The sequence below is a fragment of the Crinia signifera genome, chromosome 3 (assembly GCF_055691185.1).
Source record: "Crinia signifera chromosome 3, ASM5569118v1, whole genome shotgun sequence".
Classification (NCBI taxonomy): Eukaryota; Metazoa; Chordata; class Amphibia; order Anura; family Myobatrachidae; genus Crinia; species Crinia signifera.
The window spans coordinates 185,276,993-185,299,053 of record NC_139219.1 but is presented as its reverse complement, the minus strand read 5'-3'; the positions used below and the strand labels follow the sequence as shown (position 1 = coordinate 185,299,053).

Below are 22,061 nucleotides of genomic sequence, written 5' to 3'. Positions count from 1 at the left end.
CTGAGTCCAGTCCTGTGTCCTCTGTCTGGCCCTTCATTACCCAGGAGGTTGAGATAAGTGCACTCCCTTTCCATCATTGTGCCTTACTACCGTTCTGTGAGATTCTGTGTAGAGTTATATTGTCTCTCTTCCATGCTAAGTGTCTTCTGAGTGTGTCTTTGAACTTGTTATTTATTTTGTGTAACATCTGCATTGTTGCATTTACTAGCATTATACTCGTGATTTACTTTTGTTTTACATCTTCATGCATAGTAGCTTTCATTAACACTGCTTGTGTGTATGTTGTTATTTCTTATACCCCCATGCCCACATGCAGGGTGACGGTCTGTCTGTATTTTGTACGTAGGGTAGTGGGGTCTTTGGTTCTGTGCTTTTACCTCCTGACTAGGCCTCTAGGGCCCGTTTTGTCATTCCTAGAATTACCCATTGGGAACAATTGTGCTACTGTCTGTTTGTTTACTGGGTCTACTTAGTTTTTCATCTCACTAGTACCCTGATTCAATTGGGCCTTTGTGTTACTGCGAAAGACCAGGTGGCATCTGAGTACAGGGCGGAGCTAGTCTGCCCTGGAAAGGCGGCTATAAGTGGTGAAACCTAAGACCTGTGCCAGCTGAGTGCCTGAGGTGTCAGGCTCTAGGTGCTCTGTATAAAAAAAAAGAAGAAAAGAAAATAGTCTGCGCTTCCACTAAGATGCTGCCGGGCACCAAGTAGTACCACCTACTACAGTATATGCTAGAAAAAAAAAAGGAAGTAGGCACCCTGCGCTTCCTATTGGGATGAATACAAGATACTACACCATCTCGGCCACAGAGGCACATTGCGGGTTTAACCCCGAGTTCACCTCTGAGAATCCTAACAACATGTGTGTGATACATTATTACTTTTGGTTATCGTCTGTCAAACAATAAAAAAAAAACACAATCAGAAAAAGCTGAAATTGAAGTAAGTTGACAATAACAACTGAGTAAATCTGAGTAAAACCGAACCTGCTCAGCTCTACTAAAAAAAAATTAAAATCCCTGACTTTCAGATCCTGATCATGTTTTATATTTGGATTTGGCGAATTGAGTATTTTCAACATGTTGGATTTATCAAATCTAATGACACAGGCATTGGCAGAATGGGGAATTACCCAATGCATGCACTAGATCAGTGGTTCCCAAACTGTGCGCCTAGGCTCCCTGGGGTGCCTTGGAGCACTTGCAGGGGTGCCTCAGGTTGGTGGTCCAGAATCAATTCAAGTTATTTATGGCCAATGAAATAGGCAAAATCAGTGCTTGTGGCTTCCTATTAAGAATATGTGGGTAAACAGAAGTGAATCCTGTTTCCCACCACATAAGTGGACCTAAAGAAAACATTTAAATCACAACTTATTTAATATCTTTCCTGAACCAACTTTTGGCCTAGGGGTGCCGTGAAAAATATTCTGATACTTTAGGGTGCCGTGATTCAAAAAGTTTGGGAACCACTGCACTAGATCATTATTAAATGTTACAATCTGACTGGTTGCTATACTGTAGGTTAAATTATGTTTTCTTTGTGTATGCTCCCACTTCCATAGATGTCCACTTATAAATCAAACTAATGATTTGCCATTTTAGAAACAAATTAAGAACAAGTTTGAATGTTTCAAATACAGAATCGAGAGATAGTAGATATCATGACATAAAGTAGGCATCTTTTGCAATTCCTTGCAGTCCAGAAATAAAGTAAGGCCATCACCCTTTATATACAGTACTGCTTACTCTAAAAAAGAAAGATATTTTTATGTTTACCTAAAGGAACTCTGGCTGGGACGGCTCTACGGTCTATCCAGAAGGAGACCCAGGACAGCATGACCATCAGAGTCGCAGGGAAATACGTTTGCAAGAGAAAGAAGAAGATGTGACGTCTCAGTGTGAAGTTAATGTAGAGGCGATTGTACCAACCTGTGTTAAAAAAAACAACAACACGTCATTAAGTTTGTCAAACCATTGTGTTATGTTAATATATCTGTCAGATCATGGACGTAGCTATAGTGAGTGAATGGGGAGCCAGTGCTGCAGGACCCTCCAGCTTTAGGGGCCTGGACACAGGTCATATAGTTGTCTACCAAGTTACCAGAATTGTCTGCTAAGCAACTGGGTCTGATCTGTTGTCAGGCCTAAAAGGGGTGACATTACATTTTCAATTAATTTGCTAGTTCCACAGAAGTCTGAGGGTGGGCTTAGGAGTGTGGGAAACCAGCCAGCACATATATTACATACATGATAACATTTATGATTATATTTATTAACCGTTTCTTATACAGCGCAGCAAATTCCATTCCACGTCACAATTGGACACACAGATAAAACAAAACTGGGTAATACAAACAGTATTACCCAAGTGGTTCCCCCTCACTATATGGTTGGCGCTGCAGCCCAGGGGCAGCAGCTGTCACTGTTCATAAACAATAATGTTGTTTATATAATACATTAGTCCGAAAGAACCCTAAATGTGTACACAAAAAATATAAATAAATGGGTATTGGTCATTAGGTCAACAGTCAATGGATTGGCATGCATTAGATGGACATGGTCAAAAGGTTGACATGGAAAAGGTCAATATGGAAAAAGGTTGAAATGCGTTTTTTACTTTTTGGTCTTTTATGCCGACATGGACACTGCATAAGTGTACCATGACCTCACTACACTCGGCTCCCTTTATTCCCACTAGGTTTGTAAAGTATAATAGATCAATAAAAACAGGTTACACCCACTGTCGTAACTATGCCACCTCCCTCCCCACTGTCTTGTCCCTGCCCCCTCTGCACTGTCCCTGACACTCCTGCCTCTGTCCTGACCCTACTGATCTATCATGTCCCCTCTGTCCCATAGGCGAATCTAGAATTATGGTAATGGGTGGTCCCAGATCTAGACATAATAGCAGGGGGACCTTTGCGCGGCGTAGCCGCGCGGCAAAAAGGGGGCGTGGCATCATGTAAAGGAGGTGTGGAATCACAAAAAGGGGTGTGGTATTACACTTTAGACCATACACAGTAATGCCCATTACACATTTTAGCAAACTCCGTAATACTAATTACACATAAAGCCACACGCCATAGTGCCAATTACACATAAGGCCACATACCATAATGCCCATTACACATTGTGCCACACATCATGATGCCCATTACATACTATATAACAAACCGTAATGCCCATTACATATTTGCCACATAAGTGCTGCTTAGCTACGTGCTCATTGCTAGGGGGTTCTTTATTGATGGCACCATAGTACCCATTACACATGATGCCGCACACCATAGTACCCATTACACATGATGCCGCACACCATAGTACCCATTACACATGATGCCTCACACCATAGTACCCATTACACATGATGCCGCACACCATAGTACCCATTACACATGATGCCGCGCACCATAGTACCCATTACACATGATGCTGCACACATAATGCCGCTTACACATGATGCTGCACACCTTAATGCCCCTTACACATTAAGCCACACATTATGCGTAATGCCCCCACATACCGCCACTTGTAGCGTCCCTTAAGCAATGCCCCCAAAAGTGCCACTTACTGTAAATTTTTATATGAGCCTTCGCTGCTGCTGCTGCAGGGAGAGATGGAGAGCGGTGCAGCTGCTTCTATGGGGCACGCTCCCACTCCCCTCCTGGTGTACCCTCTAGCCGAGTGGACATTTGAAATATTGTGCGCTACAATGGGGGAGCACGCCGGGCGCCGGCACCAGATGATTAAGGGGGGGGGGGCGGGCTGAGGTGAAAGCAGGGAGAAGAATTGGAGCGGAAGCTGCAGGGGTGACAGTCATTGACAGCTGGGCAGAGAGAAGGGAGCTGCCCGGCTGTATTCAGAGCACTGCAGGTCACGGCTGTTTGAAATAATACCCCATTCACAACAGAAAATGCAGGGATTTACCCGGGAATATGGTCCCAGGATCATGCAGGGACTTTCCCAGGCTGACCCCTTATACACCAGCCTAGTCCCTGCATTTTCTGGTGTGAGGGGGAGAGACAACCACTCCCCTCTCCCTACCCCCCTTTAACCAACCAGCTATATCTTCGGAACCAACTGACCCATTTACATGAGACCAGTATCATATTGAAGAACGTTTGAGTTGGATTCGAATGATTTTGGTCCCGTGAAACTGGGCTGTTTGGTTCCAGAGAAATCTGCCCTCAAAGAACATAAACATGAAATTACATTTAAGAAATGAAGAAAACGGTTTAACCTCAATATCCCTGGAACCAATTAACCCATATGGATCCAGCCTGGTATCAGATCGAAGGCGCAGCGATTTGGGTTCGACTGAGATCAACCTCGAGCTTCAGTGATGCCGAAGGGGGAACTGGCAGCCGTTGAACTGGGTGGGGGTCGGAATTATCGGTTCCCATGTTATCCTATAGGGAAAATGTTCCAGCTTTGCCTGGCAGTATCTCCGGTTCCCAGGGGGCTAGGGACACGGGGCTGGGCTCGTTGGAAAGCCCTATCCCTCAGCTACAAAATAGGCTAATGGGTGGTCCTGTGCACCCCCGGACCACCCCCTAGATTCGCCTATGCTCTGTCCTGATACCTCTATCCTGCCCTCAGTGTCTCTGTTCTGGAGCTGTCACTCCTCTCTCCTGTCCCCACTGTCCTTTCTGTACTCCATATGTCTTGGTCTTAACCAGTGGCGGCTCCCACCTCAGTGCAGGAGGGGGGCTGGCCGCGATTCCGCCCCCGCCCTCTGCTGCTGACCCTGCTGTTCCCTGCTGCCATCTCCACCATGGTCGCAGGACTGGCGCAGTAGCATTCTTGGTACTACACATGTGCTGGCAGCCCATAGAAGCTATGTTATGGTCCCGGGGCATGTACACTTCAGATGATAGGCACTGGGACTGGCTCATGCTCAGACCCTGCATTCTATGGGCTGCTAAGGCATCCCGGAGGGAGGGAACACCTCCTAATGGGACTACGTTGGGTAACTGGCAGGTCGGGCTTCTAATAGCAAGTCACTGCCAGTCAGAGTGAAGCCAATGCAGTGTCACAGACTGCATCTGGCTTCACTTATTCAGGGTGCTACAGCCCATAGGTAAAAACCGCCACTGGTCTTGACACCTCTGTTCTAGCCCTGTCCAAGTTATGGGCTACATACGATAATCCAGAAGTGGTGCTGCCGGTGGCCCTGGCATCCTGATACAGAGAATCCCGACAGAGGCTTTGTATGTTTCATAACCCTCTTCCCCTATCCCCCCCTTCTCTGACCCTTAACCTCCCCGCTAGTGCCTTAAGCTAGCCCCCTCGGGCCACATCCTAACCCTAACCCCCCTTTCCCCGCAGCTAAACCCTAACCTTTCCAAAATGTCCTATTGTCTATTTAAAAGCAAATGTTTACATAGTTATTGTACTTTTTGTCATACAGTATAACACAAGCTGTATGAATTATTATGCACCTTGGTGTTATGATAATCATAATCTGCTAAAGTGTCACAGATTACTTTATGCTTACCTGTGCTGCTATAAAAAGCAAGCCTTGTAGTGGTGTGAAACTCTTGGATAAGGAACTGCGATAGTGAAATCCTTTCATCTGTTTTTAAGGATTCATTGCCATTCTTCCAGTAGAGCATGAGGTCATCTTCAGTGTAAGCATCTAAGAGAATTTGGAGACATAATCAAATCTCTTGTGGCTCTGATTTTACAAACATTTGATATGTCTAGCCAAGATTTGATTTCAGAATTAGCCAAATTTTTAACTGGGATACTAATTGTGCTGTCACTTCTGGCTAATGTTATACACACACACACAGGTTCTAGTGTCTGTCCCTGTCTGAACGGGTACAGCCGTATACGACCTGCAAACACGAATGGAGAATATGGAAAATGTACAAAGCGGTTATATTCTCCTTATTTGTATTTTCCGATGTCATAGCCTTTAGTATCATTTTGAATTTGGTGGCCGTATTTATGGCCACCAAATATGTACGAAGCGGCAGCATCACACAGATCAGTCAGATCCATGTAATGCTGCCTTGTGTAAAAAAAAAATAAAAAAAATGTCATGGGGTCAACCCCAGCTATAGCCAGCCCCAGGCTCATTGAACCGGGCCTGTTTTTAGAAATTCAGGGGGACAAAAAAGTGGGCTCCCCCTATATTTCTAGAACCAGCACTAGGCTCATGGGCCTGACCTGGTTTCCAAACTACGGAGGACAAAATTACTAGGGGTCCCCTGCATTTTGACAACCACCACTAGGCCCAAACAGCCAGCAGGCTAATGCCACAGCTGGGGGGAAACTTTTTATACAAGTTTCCCCAGCCAAAGCATTATACCGCCCCAATAAAGGGGTCCCCCCCAGGTTACCCCCTGCCCTGGCTAAAGCCTGGAGCTGACCCCGGTGCCCCTGGGTGGTGGGCACCAGGCTGATTTTTGGTGTAAACATAGATGTGTAAACTATTGGCATAAGCTGTGGAACAACAAGGCGGAGTTTATGTGGCATACTTACTGGACAAGAAGGACGCAAGGACTCTTACCCTGTTGTAGCTGTCCCAGACCTGGTATCTGGGCACCGGATTGGTGACTATTAATGCAAACAAACGTTCAAACTGCTTAAAAACCAGTTCTGATACCCTTGCTGGTAATTGCCCCCTTTGCAACTTATTGTCCAGATTTTTTTGTATTTTGGATATTGTTTATTGTTTGTGTTTGTTGTCTCATTTATATTAAAACTGGCTTCACCATTATAAGCCCTCCTTCTTTTACATATCCATCAAATGAGACCTCGGTTTGTGACGTAAAAGCATGATGGAATTCCATATGTGATAATGGAAGTATAACTTTATGTGTATTTTTATTCATCACCCCACAATAACAGTGTTAACCTCACTCTTTACCTTCACCTGTGGCGCCGTTTGAAGCTATAATTTATTTTATTGTCTCTAAAGTCCCAGCAAGCCACCCCTGCATGCAGGGACTTGGCAAACCACAAGTCCCAGCATTAAAGGGCCCGCTGGTACTTGCAGTTCTACAACAAAACCAATAGTCACACTTAAAAAAAATAAAACTTTAATTCATTCTACAATCACTCATACATACTTACAGTACCTATTGGTTCCACCAAACTTGACTGCTGGCATTCACCTTAAAGAGTTCAATCTGTATATCATCAGACCAGAGAATTTTGTTTCTCGTGGTCTGAGAGTCATTCAGGTGCATTTTGGCAAACGGCAAGCAGGCTGCCATGTGCTTTTTTAAAGAAGTGGCTTCCGTCTGGGCACTCTACCATACAGACCTGATTGGTGGATTGCTGCAGAGATGGTTGCCATTCTGAAAGCGGAATGAGCCTAGATACTCATGTGGGGGCATTAATATCACTGAACAACTGACATTATGTCAGTCATCCAGTGTTGTAGGATGAATGACATTGATGCTCGGGCAACTGCTCAGGACTACTGACAGATTTAGAAGTATTTAATAAAGACAAATATAAAAATTAATGCTTACAGCTTTCAATCTCCAAAGAACAGGATTGTGTGTCAAGGGGAAATCGACTGAAGTCCATATTACACATGGCTGTTACTGTGACTCTATCAGAAATGCAAAAAGACAAGAAACAAAGTACTTTTACACACAAGTAATCCCCAAAACTATAAACATACTTTATTTCAGGCTTGTTCTTGGAAAGCAGTACACTACACTCATAGGCAAACGCAGGGGGGCGGGGGGGAGGAAAGTGTCTTTAATAATGACAACAATAGCACTGGCATATGGTATGATCAATAGAGCTGCCACTACATAGTTACATAGGCCCTTATTCTGGTTGGTGCGGATATATCCGCGTGCGTACGGCCCGCCGATGTTTTGTGTCTGCGCATGTGCAGAGGCGTCTCTGCGCATGTGCGAGCTGGGCGTACGGCAAAATCCCGCATGATATGTGAACACTCCGAACAGGGGGTGGAGAGGGGCGTGAAGGGCTATTTGGGCTCATTACCATATGCATACGCCCCGCGTTTCATGGGCGTTCCCATGCAAACGCTGGGCGTACGTATGGTAATGCGGCCGTGACGCACGTGTAGTGGGCGGACATATGACATCGCCGGATGTCAGCTGCCCGCCCAGTTCCCTGCTTTTGCACGGAAAAATGTCCGTGTGGTCTGAGGTTGCGGGAGCTGGTGGAGCACTCGGTCCTGCATTCGATGGTCTGCGACCATCGAATGATGGGGGAGGTTCCCTTAGATGGAGGAGGCGTATTCCGTGAAAAATACATGTGCGGTCCGTTCGGCCAGCTTCTTACCGCGTACGGACGGAGTTGGCGATCCGTATGGAAGGCGGGGTTTCGCACGCACGGTCCTGGCCGCATATTCGGATCCGGCCGCACCGATCAGAATAAGGGCCATAGTTACATAGTAGGTAAGGCTGAAAAAAGACTTGCGTCCCATCTAGTTCAACCTGGTATAGATATCCATTGCTGATTTGGTAGGTTCTGGTATTTTACAGACAATTTATATTTCTTATTTGTACCCATGGATGTTTTTCTCCAGTAAATGTTTGTCCAACCTTGCCTTGAACGCATTCAATGAGCCAGCCATTACCACCTCTCTGGGAAGAGAGTTCCAGAGTTTGACTGTTCTGACCGTAAAGAAATTCTTTCTACTAGCTGAATGAAATCTTTTTTCTTCTAATCTATACTCATGCCCTCGCATCCTAGATTCCTTTCTAGTAGAAAAGAGGGTGTGTGACAGTTCCTTATATTGGCCCTTGATATCCCCCCTTAAACGTCTCTTTTCTAATGTAAATAGTCCCAAATTGCTTAATCTCTCCCCGTAGCTTAAATTCTCCATTCCCCTAATAAGCTTTGTTGCTCGCCTTTGGACTTTTTCTAATTTTATGATGTCCTTTTTATAGTGTGGGGCCCAGAACTGTACTCCGTACTCTAGGTGAGGTCTCACCAATGCTTTATATAGTGGCATAATTACCCATGAGTCCCTAGTTTCCATTCCCCTCTTAATACATGCCAGAATTTTGTTGGCCTTTTTTGTAGCTACATTACAATGGGCACTACATCCTAGTTTGCTGTCTATTTGGACTCCTAGATCCTTTTCAAGTATGGAATTACCCAGTTCCTCTCCACTAAGGTTGTAACTTGCACACTGGTTGTGTCTCCCAAGGTGCATAACCTTACATTTATCTACATTGAACCTCATCATACATCATACAGTGTAAGGGACAGAGCAGAGCTGCTGCACATGCCTAGTGAAGAAGCTCATGTCTAGTGTCCCAGCTGCTTTTACTGCATTTACTGTAGGTGTGAATCTGAGCCCTCAAACATCACAATGGACCAGAGAGTAGCTGCCAGGAGGAAGAGACAGGAGCCTTACCATGAAGTGGGAGATTGTGAGCATAGAAAGTGCAGTACTGATTCTATACTGTTTGTGTATTTATTTATTATATGTTTAACCTTTTTCTGACCACTTATCTTATTTAAATGTTTGAAACAGCCTATATACTATAGACTGGGGTGGGCATAAGCGGCCCTCCAGCTGTTGATGAACTACACATCCCAGCATGCCTTGCATCAGTTTCAGCATGGCCAAATAGCAAAATTGATGCAAAGCATGCTGAGATGTGTAGTTCATGAACAGTTGGAGGGCCGCTTATTGCCCCGCCCTGCTATAGACCATCTGTTCTTTTCAATATTAATACTGCATTCCATATAGTATTCGATAAAAGAATTACCAAATTTCAGGGCTGTTACCACTCCCCCAGACTCCCGTACTTACTCCAATGCGCTGCAGAGTGGGAGATTTTGGATCACATTTGGAAAAAACCCTCTAAAAATCCTGCGTTTGCCACTGACACTATACACTACATAAACATCATAAACTCCAGTACATGGACTATCCACACTTTAGTGTCTGCATCCTCTGTATGTTACAACAAATCATAGAGCCAGCAACTGAACGTGACACACCGTACTACAGAGATATTAACATAGGCAGAACAATATACATTTTGTGATGTTACTGTACCTTAAGCTGTACAGCACCTTTCCATCAGGCTGTACCCGCAGCATGACATTGTCTGTTGTGGTGTCATGAATAAAGGACCTTTTAGAATGGACAAAGAACATGTCCGGTACCCAGATCTTTTTCACTAATCTCCCATCAAAGGTCATGCTTTGATTGTTGGTGCTGGGAAAGGATAACCTTGCATCTTTCCAGTAGTGTCTAAGATATAGAGTCATGGTAAAGTCCTGGAATGTGAAAGTGATATATGAGCACCAAATGATTGTATCCATGGACATTTCATACAGTATTGCCATGCAATTGACACATTATTAGATAAGATAAAATACATTACATATGATTACTGAGTCTAACTTTGATTACAGGGGGTGCAGTGCACGAGGCACAGCGAGAGAGGAAACGAGCATGGCATTTAGGGTGGAATGAAGCTAGGTTAAATGTGTGAGAGGAATGTATAAAACAAATAAAGAAGGAATGAGAATTTGATATCCATTTCAGATAAGAGATGTAGCAATATTTGAAGGTAAGGAGATGACAGGGAAGGGGATAAACCATGTATGTAGGAATAAAAGGGAGGGCATAGTCAAGTGTGATGGCAATCTGCTAGGAATTGTGGTGGTATAGATGGAGAGGGACCTTTTTAATGGTGCATATCTCTGGGAAAGGATGAGCTATTTTTGGACACATTGAGCTTTTAGTTGAAGCAGCCTTGTAGATCATTAGGGAGACAATTAGTTACACAATATAGTACAGGATGGGAGTGGACATGGGTAGAACATATAAATGCCATCAACATAGAGGTGGTACTGCAGGCTGAATGAATGAATTGGTTCCCCAAGATAAGAGGTGTCTGATGAGAAAACAGAAGGTCAGGAGCATAGCCTTGTGGGACATCAAGGGAGTGGTGTGGGAGTGAAGGGTAGACTGTACCACAGAAGTGGTAGAAAATGAATTTGGAAAGGTGAATGGTACGCAAACAAATAAGTTAATAAATTCAGTTGAAGGCAGCAGAGAGGACCAGAAAGATCACTATTCAGAAATTCTACTTATAATAGATGTAATTATGGGTGAAAACAGTTTTTCTCCATTTTTTTTTCCCACATTGTTTTCGTTTTTTATTTTTGCATTTTTCTAAGGCAATCCTGTATGACATCTGAAAAGAAATACTCACAAAAGCAACCAGTTTCAGTAAAATTATAACAGGTTTTCACAAGTCACTTTCCTGTTTTTGCACCAAAACAGAGCTGCTTTCATGGACTTCTTTATTTTTTGCTTGCCTGAAGCAGACGAAAAGAAGTCACTGATAATCGTTGGTTTATGCTGACTTATTGGGCTAATTGGATAGCCCCTGGGGATACAATTACCCACTGTAAATTACCACAGGTAATTGGATACCACTTTTGTGAGAGCATTCTCTATGGATTTTTGGAGATGGATATACAGTAACTACAGGGTGAAGCGGGGAAAACGTGTTACTACAGAGGATGTCTCACCACAAAGTGTGTCATTTTTTAATTTACAGGACATTCATTATTTCCAATTGTTTTTTTTTTTACTCACCATATCTACCTCAGAAATACTGTCTAAACTTTCAACTTGTACATCCACCCCAACAGGAATCGCAGGACCTATAAAGATACAAGTTTCCATATCATGGAAATAAATAAAACTACAATAAAACCAATAAAATACTGATGTGATACCAAAATGATCTGGTTATTGTTAACGCTCAGCGCTGAGTAGCGCTGAGATGGGACTGTACACCAAAAGTGTAGAGCAGTAGTATATTTTATTACTTTATTATTCAGCTCCTGGTATGAGTGACGTTTGGTAGAGCACATGCACAACTTTTAGTTCTGAATAAGAAACTAATGTTCCTATACTAACAGGTCACATAATGTCATAATGTCAATGTCAGATTAAAGGGTGAGATCACCACTGGGCTGGTCCCATAATATCCTTGGCCAGACCCATAGTCCCAAGGCCGGTTCTATATATATATGTTGATTTCACAGCCAAATAGGGTGCTTCATAGAGGAGGGCACACTGATGCAGACACCAACATGTATCTTTTAGCTCAGGGAGGGGCAACGGGCGGTGTCACGTGCAAGGAACCTGCTCAATGCTTCACTGTTGCTTGCAGATTGGCAGACTTTTATAATTGTACTGCTCTCTAGCCCTTTCACAACCTTGTTTTTGTAGCTGTGGGGTAGATTTATTAGGCGATCAGGGGAATTTGTGCTATCCCCGTGCCTTCCCCTGCTCTATGACACCCGCCGAGCGGGTGTCTAGTGTGCGGCCCTGTGGGGTAGGAGGCATAGCGCAGCTACGATATTTCATGGTGCGCGCCTGCCTCCTGCCTAATTTATGAACTGTCAGCATCGCTGACCGTTCCGCCTCCTTCAGCTATCGACTTCGACAGCTGCAGGTGGCGATGCCCTATGCCCACAGCAGGGACAGCGCTGTCCCTGCTGCTGGCTCTGAGCTGCGATGGGGATCTCGCGTGAGTAGCGAGATCCTGCGCATGCGCAGTCCAGCCAGCCGGGGAGAAGCAGACAGTGCATCAGTGATAACTGATGCGCTGTCAGCTGGAGGGGACATCGCCGGAGGGGGGAGTTAACGCTCCCCCGCTTCGGCGGCAAGATCTTAGTAGATCTTGTCGCTCTCCCCTCCTGCTTCGCCTCACTACTGAGTGTTATAGCGGCGCTATAATAAATCTACCCCAGAGTTTGGTGTTTCATAACTCAGTTTTAAGCCTTCAACAACACAGCTAGGGAAGCCAATCCCGGGGCATTTTTTCAATCCCGGGATTCGGGATTGAAAAATGCTCAATCCCGGGATTCCCGGGATCCCGGGATTGGCTTCCCTAATTTGAAAAAAAACCTCCCCGGCCACACTGCACATTCACAGAACTTACATTTGCGGGTGCTGGGTGGGTGGGCGAGCGTGCAGATATTGCTGGGAGCCGGGTGGGCTGCAGGTATGTCCGCTGGGCGGGTGGGCAGCTTCAGCTGGGCGGGCGGGTGTACAGCTTCGGGTGGGCAGCTTCAGCTGGGCGGGTGGGCAGCTTCAGCTGGGCGGGTGGGTGGCTGGGTAGCTGTTCGGGTGGTCGCGTAGCTTGGCGGGCGGGCGTGTGCTGTGTGCTGATCAGCCGGGTTGCTGGGTGTGTGGGCGGCTCTGCTGTGTGGCCTGCGCAGCGTGCCAGCTGACCTCATCACGCTGCGCAGGCCGCACGCCGGGTATGGGAGAAGCCGGGCAGCGTCTGAGCGGGTGCTCAGACGCTGCCCGGCATTAGACTGCACATGTGCAGTCTAATCCCAAAATCCCGGGATTGGAAGCTCCAATCCCGGGATTGAAATCCCGGCATTTTGGAGGCCAAATCCCGGGATCCCGCCGATCCCGATCCCGGGATTGGCCACCCTAAACACAGCTGTTCCTGCTTTAGTTAATGACTTTGAGAAACCTGGAGAGGAGACTATCTGCAGATCTTTTTGGGGTATGGCTTGCCATTATTAAGCCCCACCGGGGGGGCCGGGAGGGCGACCCGATTTTAGGGAAGGTAGGTAAGTATGTTCAAACTTCTTCATATTTCAAAACGACAGTCATTGTTTGGTATGCTTAGATAATCTTACACCTGACCATAATCTTACTAAATCCCTGGCTTTGTGTAAGTGTACCTAGAAGAACTGATGCTATATTGAAGGCAAAGGTTAATAATGCCAAATATGGATTTGATTTAGATTTCCCTGTTTCTCCTCTATTTTTGCAGCATTTTTTCCACACTTGCCTAAAACGTTGTGTGTGTTCATTATATTTTCACTTTTAATGATTTTTATGTTAAATTAATCTTATAGGTGTGCTATTTTATAAAATGTATTTTTCAGATGCATTCAGGTTCATGTGTATGGATTACTCAGTTTTATACATATTGCTTGCACAGAAATCACTGTCCTGGATTTATATTACCATCTGCCAGCCAAGAAAGAAGGGATGAATTACAATGTCTAATCCCATAGGCCATAAGAAAAGTATGTCATCATTAACCAGCAGGGGCGGATTGGGAATTAAAACCAGCCCGGGAAATATATTGAAGCAGCCCTAAAAGGGAGGGGATGTAGCTGCGCGCCGAAGGCGCGCCCAATTTTTTTGGGGGGCGTGGTCTATCAATATGGGGGTGTGGCCTATTTCAACAAGGCTACGCCCAATTTTTTGCCGCTGTGGGGGCATGGCTAGTGTCTCTCTGAGCTGCTGGCTTTGTTCCCAGCCCCTCAGGCTGCAGAATAGGCGCATGCGTACAGGGTCTATTCTGCAGCCTGTGGGGCTGGGGAGATAGAGACATGGGGAGGGTGACAGCGGCCTAACCCTCCCAGCTACTGCCTAAACCTATCCCCATACCCCGCCACTCAAATCTAACCCCCACATCCTCAACCTCCATTGTAAGGCCCTAACCCCCTCTCCCCCTGCTGAACTCTCTGCCGAACTCTAACTTTCCACTCCCTCCCAGCCTAAACCTGAATACCCTAGTGCCTAAACCTAACCCCCACTTCCACGGGTTGACCCTAACCCGCCTCTTACATTCGGGATGTCGGATGTCTGTAATGCATCGTTAGCATCCTAATGCGTTTCGAAGTTCTGGCACCAGTGTTCTGACAGCAGTTGGGATACTGACTTTGGTAAACTGAAGGCCAGCATCCTGATTGCCGGGATGTCGACTGTATCCCGGCAAGGTTCGGACAGAGGTGCCATTCTGGTGATATTTTTACTACAGCTACAATTTAAATGGTAAAACCAAGTCAAGTTGCTGTTTAAATTAAATTAAGGTTGCTTTAAAATACAGGCTAACTCGCAGGAACTTCGCCCAAGGAGGCATCGCGGCTACTACATGTTACAGATTAAAAAACAAAAATAAACTAAAGGCATGATAAATCAATGAAATCTTTTATTTCGGGTATGGGTGAAAACCGGACCAGGACAAAACCCCCGGACCGCCGGACCGGACATCAAACTCTGCAAACTGTAGCCTCCGGTCCGGGGGGTGTCTTGTCCGGGGGTGTCCTGTGGAGGGGCGGGGGGGCTGCCTGTCACACCTGTCACCAGGTAGAGGAGGAGGGGGTACAATAAAGCCTCCCTGTATGGTCCGGGCATGTAGCAAAAACCGGACGGTCCGGACCACATGGGGAGGCTGTAATCACCCCTTCCCCATGTCCCTGGTGATAGCTATCACAGGGACCCCCCCGGACAAGACACCCCCCGGACAGGACACCCCCCGGACCGGACCCTACAAGCTCCGGACTGCAGATTTTGATGTCCTGTCCGGCGGTCCGGAGTGTAGTCCGGGTCCGGTTTTTACATAGTCCCTTTTATTTCTTTTATGTCAACCCTGCACTTCTCACTCCCTGCTGTCCTGCATCCCTCCATCCCTCTTGCACCTCTCCACTTCTCTGTCCCCCATCACTCTTGCACCTCTCTGATCTCTTGCACCCCTCTGTCCTCCTTGCACCCCTCTGTTCCACCTTGCACCCATCCATCACCTCATGTCCCCCTGGCACCACTGCACCCATAGTCACCCTTGCACATCTCTGTCCCCAAATGGGCCCTGCATCTCTCTGTTGTTCCTGTACCTCTCTGTCACTCCTGCACCACTCTGCCCCCCCTGGACCTCCCTGCAACCCCCCATCTCTACTTCCCCCTTCGCCCCTGTACCTCTCCATCCCCTTCACCAACCTTTCACTAGCTCAAAACATAAAAAAAAGGCTCCACAAAACTTACTCAGCTTTCCTAACTGGGCAGCAGGCATCTGGGCGGCCATGCGGGCAGCAGACATTAATCAGCCAGGCGGCTGGGTGGGCAGCAGGCATCAGGAGGCTTGGTGGTGCGGCTGGTGGCAGCCTTGCAGGCATTGTGACGGGCAGGCGCGGAAAATAAATACACTTCTTGCCCAGTGTCCACTCTCCCGCGTAGGTGCTGCTGCAGCCGTGTCTCCGCCTCCTTCAGTGGAGCTTCACAGTCAAAGCCGTCGGCGTCGGCGCCGCGGATAGGGATTGCCAATGCAGATCCCATCTGTGTTGGCTGGAGAGAGGGGAGGGGGGGCGGCAGCGACAGCGACAGAAGCTACTCACCGCGCTTCTGTCAACATTCCAGCGGCCGCAGCTGCTCAGCATAGCCCAAAACAAATATGGCCGCCGCATATATGCATTTAATATATGCATATATGCGGCGGCCATATTTGTTTTGGGCAATGCTGCCGTTTATGACCAGGCTGGGCTGCGGCCGCTTTAATCAAGGTAAGCGGCCCAGCCAGAGTGAAATCTGGTCCGGCCCACCGGGAAACAGCCCGGTTTCCCGGTGGGCCAATCCGCCTCTGTTAACCAGTGCTTTGCTGGCGTTCACTAAGCAGAGATACAGTGGATAATTACTGTATTGTGTATATATTCCCCCTTTTTATATATCTAAAAAAATACATAAAAATTGCACGCATATGATTAATAGTGCGATGGGTCTGCTGAACAACATTTAATAGATAAAAACACACATACAATCCATAAAATGGCACTTACAGTATGGTGCCAATTGCTCAGTAAGATAGAAATAAGACAAATGAAACAATTATATGAAAGCATTCAATTAACCAGCAATATCATGTATTGTTTTCCTGGGTATATATTGAGCTGATGAAAAGCATTCAATTAATCACCAATATAATATATAATTTACCTTGATAAATTTTAGGATGACACACAGGGAGAAATTTACGATAGCCGTGTACACGCGGCTGCGATAGGGGCTGATATCGCTGGGAATATGGTTGCTGGCAACCATATTGCCAGTGATGGGAGTGTGATGGTGCGCGCTCCCGTTTTCAGCCCCGTTCTAATCGCTGGTCCGACCAGCTGATTACCTCTGCGGCACCGCCGGCAGAGGTTCCCTTTCATCAGTGACCATCTCTGGTCGCTGATAAAAAGGAGACACTGAGCAATATATCTCCCCCGTGTGTACGCACCTTAAGATGGGAGTTCTGTTTCACATGGGGTGTTGCTATGGACAACCATTCAGATAACATATATTATCTTCTAGAAGTACATTCTGATTGGTTGCCCATAGCAATATTTCATGTGAAATAGAACTCCCATCTTAGTAAATTCCCCCCACAGAGTCCCAAAATGTAGTTACTGTATTTAATGCAGAGCTGGTTGAAACAATGTGTGTAAATCCGTTGGGGTTAAAAGACAAATTTACACACCACTGTTATGGATCACCATTTCCACCGGGGCTGTGTATACTGTTATTACCTTGGTTTGATAAATATCAAGTAAATTCATCCATGGAGATAAGCTTACCTGTTGTGTATTCACCAGTATACTCACTAGACAATGTGTGACATGTGGCGACCTTTCCTCTTTACGAGCGGGCCATCTGGGGTGGCATTTCATAGCAAAACTTGGGTACACCCAAGCAGCGGCTTACACAACAAATGCTCAATATCGACCTGTTCATGTGTCAACCTTTTCCATGTCGACTTTTGAATGTTCTGACCTTTTTGAACTATTGACTGTTGACCTTTTGTCAATATTGAACTATTTACTGTTTAATGTTGAACTATTTACTGTGTAGCTAGACATTGTCTGTAAGTCAAAGTATTATATACATTTATATGACATAGGTCTAGCACAAAGGAGTGGTTGCTATAATAAAGAAATGAATGATTGAATGCATAAAGATTAAACAAGGCTATTCATCTTTATTTTCAGATTACTGTTTATTTTCTATTAGTTTATTAAATTTATTATGCAAAATAATTGTTAATAAGACAGTCAGGAGTACATTTACTGAGATGGGAGTTCAACTAAATATGGGGTGTTGTACATAGCAACCAATCAGATTCTATCTGTTATCTAAATAAGTAGAATCTGATTAGGTTGCTATGGGCAACACCCCATCTTCAGTAGAACTCCCATCTAGTAAATAAGCCCCTCAGTCGCCATACCTCCAAAGCCAGGTCTCATAGTGAAGTCGTGGTCATCTATTCGGAGGAGTTGTTCAGATTTTGTGAGCGGTGATTTTGTGATATCTGGACTTCTTTTAAAAACTGGGCTGTTCCAAAAGTACAAAATCGGTTATAGGGACACACTTACTAAATGCACTAGAAATCATGGTTATTTACATTTAATTAAAGTATAACCTGCCATCCACACTGGTCCACTTCATAGGATGCATCCTTGCAGCCCATGTGAAAGGTACACAGAGAGGGGAATGTTGCCCAAGGCTTGTGCGGGGTGTGTCACAAAAGCAGCTACTTGTGAGGGAAGAGCAGGCCCTCAGAACAAAAAACACAGAGAAATAAGAAAAAGTAGCTCTAAACACCAAATGAGAAATTAAAAATAATATTTAATTTCTAATACTAATATTAATTATTATTAGTTTTCATTTCTCATTTGCTGTTTCGCGCTACTTTTTCTTCTTAACCTTATCAAAGGTATAATTATTTATAAAAAAAAACAAAAATACTAATCATTAACAATTATTTGAACAGTCTCTAGACATGAAAGCATGTGTCAAACAAAAACAATTAGTATAGTATAACTGAAACAAAGTTTGCAGAATTTCACCCCAAAAATGTGCTAGTATTTTTGTAATTGTATATGGTAAGTCGTAGGCAAGAGGTCTGAATAAGATGTTGTTATCCCTGTCTGGTGGGTGCCGGGTTGAAATTAATTAAAGCCTCCCCGCACACAGGTACTTTGATAACTATAAGTACCAACATGCAAGATATTCAAGGGCTTGCTGGGACTTGTAATTCTACAGCTGACCCAATATTTCAATAACCCAAACACTCTGTGGGGCAAGGAGGAGTCACACGTGTTTCCAAGCAAGCATACAAGTAAGCACACCAGGTTTTAAAGAAACCCTGATGGGCTTGTTTCTATCCCTTGACATGAAAGCATACATGTACGCCTACTCATACTTAGGGTGACACGTGGTGAACCCATAAGAATTACGTTACGCACTATAGGAGGGAAGAATATCAAGGGTGAAAACCGTGGGACCCCCTATAAAACTCATAGTGTTGTAAAGAATTGTATCTTACATTGTGCATTTGATTGGTGTTTTTCATATGTACATCCACCACGGAGAAAAGTATAACCATAGAAGGGAACCCAGAAATTTCCTAAAAGAAACCTTGATGTGTTTATTTCTAATTATTCACATGTAAGCATACATGTACGCATACTCTACTTTGTGTCGACACGTGGTGAACCAATAAGAAATAATCCTGACAGACACCATAAGGGAAGGAGGGAAGAATATCAGGGGTAGACACCGTGGGATCCCCCAAGAACTTTTAAAACTATAAAAATTGGACTTCACAGTGTATATACATTTTTTTCTATTTTATATGTACATCCTGCATGGAGAAAACGGGTTGAGAAAATATTGTGTCTTGGATTACATAAAGGAGACGTACAAGTAAGAGATATTACATCCATTTTTTCGTATAATCTAACTGTTGGGCGCTGAAACCATCCATATTTTTGTATATTGTCTGTTTACACCAGGAAGATAACTCCTGGTGGTTTCAAGCTGCCCTTTCCAGCGCCAAGTTTTGTATACTCGTGTTTTGAATTGTACTCTGTGGGGCAAGGTGAGCGGACGGAGGCGGAACCGTTCCGCCTATAAAAGGGAGCTGTCGGAACGCAGTTCTGCCCCGTTCCTGTTCACTTTAACCCCTGCACCTTGGGATGCTACTTTTGGTTATAGAGGACCAATCTATACTAGAATAAGGTAAGTATTTCTTTACCCCACAGCTCCCTGTTGGATTTTACAGGACAAGGGGACAGATCATATGTGTGTGTGTATATGTGTGTGTGTGTGTGTGTGTGTGTGTGTAAATATATTTTAACCTTTACAATGTGTTTTTTTTTATTGCCATACTGATTTAGCTGTGGAACTATTTTTTTAACACTTTTCATTTTAACCTTTATTTTAGGGCCCCCATTCCCCCCAGGGACCCTGGCCAGGGCTAACCAGTTAGGGGGTTAATGGCACAGCCAGGGGACCTAAATAAAAGTGTCCCCCAGCTGTGTCATTACCCGGTGCTGATTCAAAAAATATGGGGGAGCCCTACTTCTTTTGACCCCTGCATTTTTGGGACCAGGACCGGTCCAAGAGCCCAGTGCTGGTTTTAAAAATATAGGGAACCTTTCCCCGAGACAATATTTTCCCCATATTTTTGGAACCAGAATCTGCTCAAGGAGCCCAGGGCTGGTTATGCTCAGGAGGGGGGACCCACACAATTTTTTGTTTAACTTTTAAATATTTTAGCACTTTGTTGGGGCAAAATGACTGCCAGAATTGCTTAACTGGGGCTAGGAAATCTGTGTCAGAAGACTCAGACCCTGGCCATTGCAACATGCCCTGTTTTCAGGATCCCTGACAGCTCTGCCCACCCAGCAGTGCACACCCAGTAATGCCAGCAGCCTATCAAACAGTTCCTGCACACTGCATTCACAAAACCCCCTGCCTATTGGACATACACACAAATTATTGGGTTTGGGTACTCCTCTGAATTAGCCCATTTATTAGATCTGCTACTGTAGATCCTTTATGATCGAGCAGGGCAGGCCCTACCGTTAAGCTGAGTACACGGATGACAAAGGCGCCACAGTAATCCGCATGCTGACAGTGTCTTCTTCACGGTCAGTGCCCTTATTACTATGGCAACTCACTCAGCTGCCATCGGCTGTATTCAGAGACTCAGAGCAGGTCCATGGCTAATTTGAAATCTCCTGCTGGCTTGCAAGCCAATCAGGAGCCAATACTACCACTCCTGATTGGCTGCCTGACTGCGAGCTCTGATTGGCTCGCAAGCCAGTGAGAGATTTAAGAAAAGCCATGGACCTGCTCTGAATCTGAGTCTCTGAATAAAGCTGGCCGCTGTTTTCCTTGCAATTAGCGGCAGCATTTTACTCCCCCTTGCCAACAAGCATTTTACTCCCCCTTGGCAATGAGCATGTAATGCCTCTTGGCAATGAGCATTTAACTCCCCCTTGGCAATGAGCAATTAACTCCCCTGTGGCATCGAGCATTAAGCCCCTGGCATCGAGCAAGGACCCCCTAGCAATGAGCATGTAGGTAAGCAGCACTTATGTTGCAGAATATGTAATGGTCATCACAGTGTGTGGCATATTGTGTAATGGGCATTACAGTGTGTGGCTTAATGTGTAATGGGCATTACGGTGTGTGGTATAATGCGTAATGGTCATCATGGTGTGTGGCATAATGTGTAATGGGAAGTGTGTCTAAGGGGCTCCAGCTGGCGCAGTGTGTCTAAGGGGCACTACTGTGTGGTGTAATGTGAATTGGTACTATTATGTTGCCATTCCCTAAATTTTTGCTGCACACCTTCGATGCGCACTGTCCCTATTTTTGCATATTGATTGATACGCCACCACCATTGTAGCTCCACCCACCATGAAGGGCGCTAAAATCTTGCTTACCAAAAAAATTAGGCTGTGATCGAGAGGAAAGAAACTCCTATTAACTCACTAATACCTTATCTATTCACTTGTGTGCTGCCCTGGGGCGCTGGCTTCAGCTGACTTTTTTTGGGGTGCTGCGCCCCAGGTTCAAACTTAGTATTAGGGATCCACCAGAAAATTTGAGGTTACCTTGACGCGGTTGGTGGGCTAGTATTTCTTGGCCAATAAATATTCCAAGAACCTCAATTAATTGCTCTATAAGAGATAGCAGAGCTTATTATAGAGTGTGCATCAGGCACCACATGTATTACTATTATTAGTGTTTCTATAATGGGTGTAATGTGTGCAGTGCACATGGGCCCCTGAGTGCAGAGGGGGCCCACACTGCACTAATACTCTACTTGTTTAAGTCTCTGGAACATAACAATTGTCATGTTTCTGGAGACCTGCGCATGCACAGTAGACTCTTGCACAGTGCCAGTGCCACCCAGAAATGAAAAGTGACATCCACCGGAGCAATCACAAGCTCATTTTCAATTGGTTGGTCTATGGCTGTACAGACTGGCAACAGCAGTA

General features: G+C 45.2%; 1 protein-coding gene across 3 annotated transcripts in view; it reads right to left on the bottom strand.

The window, feature by feature from the left end:
• The window catches only part of LOC146064033 (gamma-aminobutyric acid receptor subunit rho-1), a 117,441-nt gene that overhangs the window by 6,559 nt on the left and 88,821 nt on the right, over positions 1–22,061 (bottom strand). For 2 of the 3 annotated variants that reach the window (XM_083177061.1, XM_083177063.1), the window contains exons 3-8: positions 17,993–18,099; positions 11,569–11,636; positions 10,012–10,235; positions 7,487–7,569; positions 5,497–5,637; positions 1,776–1,928 (exon numbers count right to left, since the gene is read on the bottom strand). In XM_083177061.1, coding sequence (XP_083033187.1) covers positions 1,776–1,928; positions 5,497–5,637; positions 7,487–7,569; positions 10,012–10,235; positions 11,569–11,636; positions 17,993–18,099 — 776 coding nt within the window. Of the gene's footprint in view, positions 1–1,775; positions 1,929–5,496; positions 5,638–7,486; positions 7,570–10,011; positions 10,236–11,568; positions 11,637–15,777; positions 16,116–17,992; positions 18,100–22,061 lie in introns of those variants that run through there. The other variant, XM_083177062.1, reaches the window with a different exon arrangement.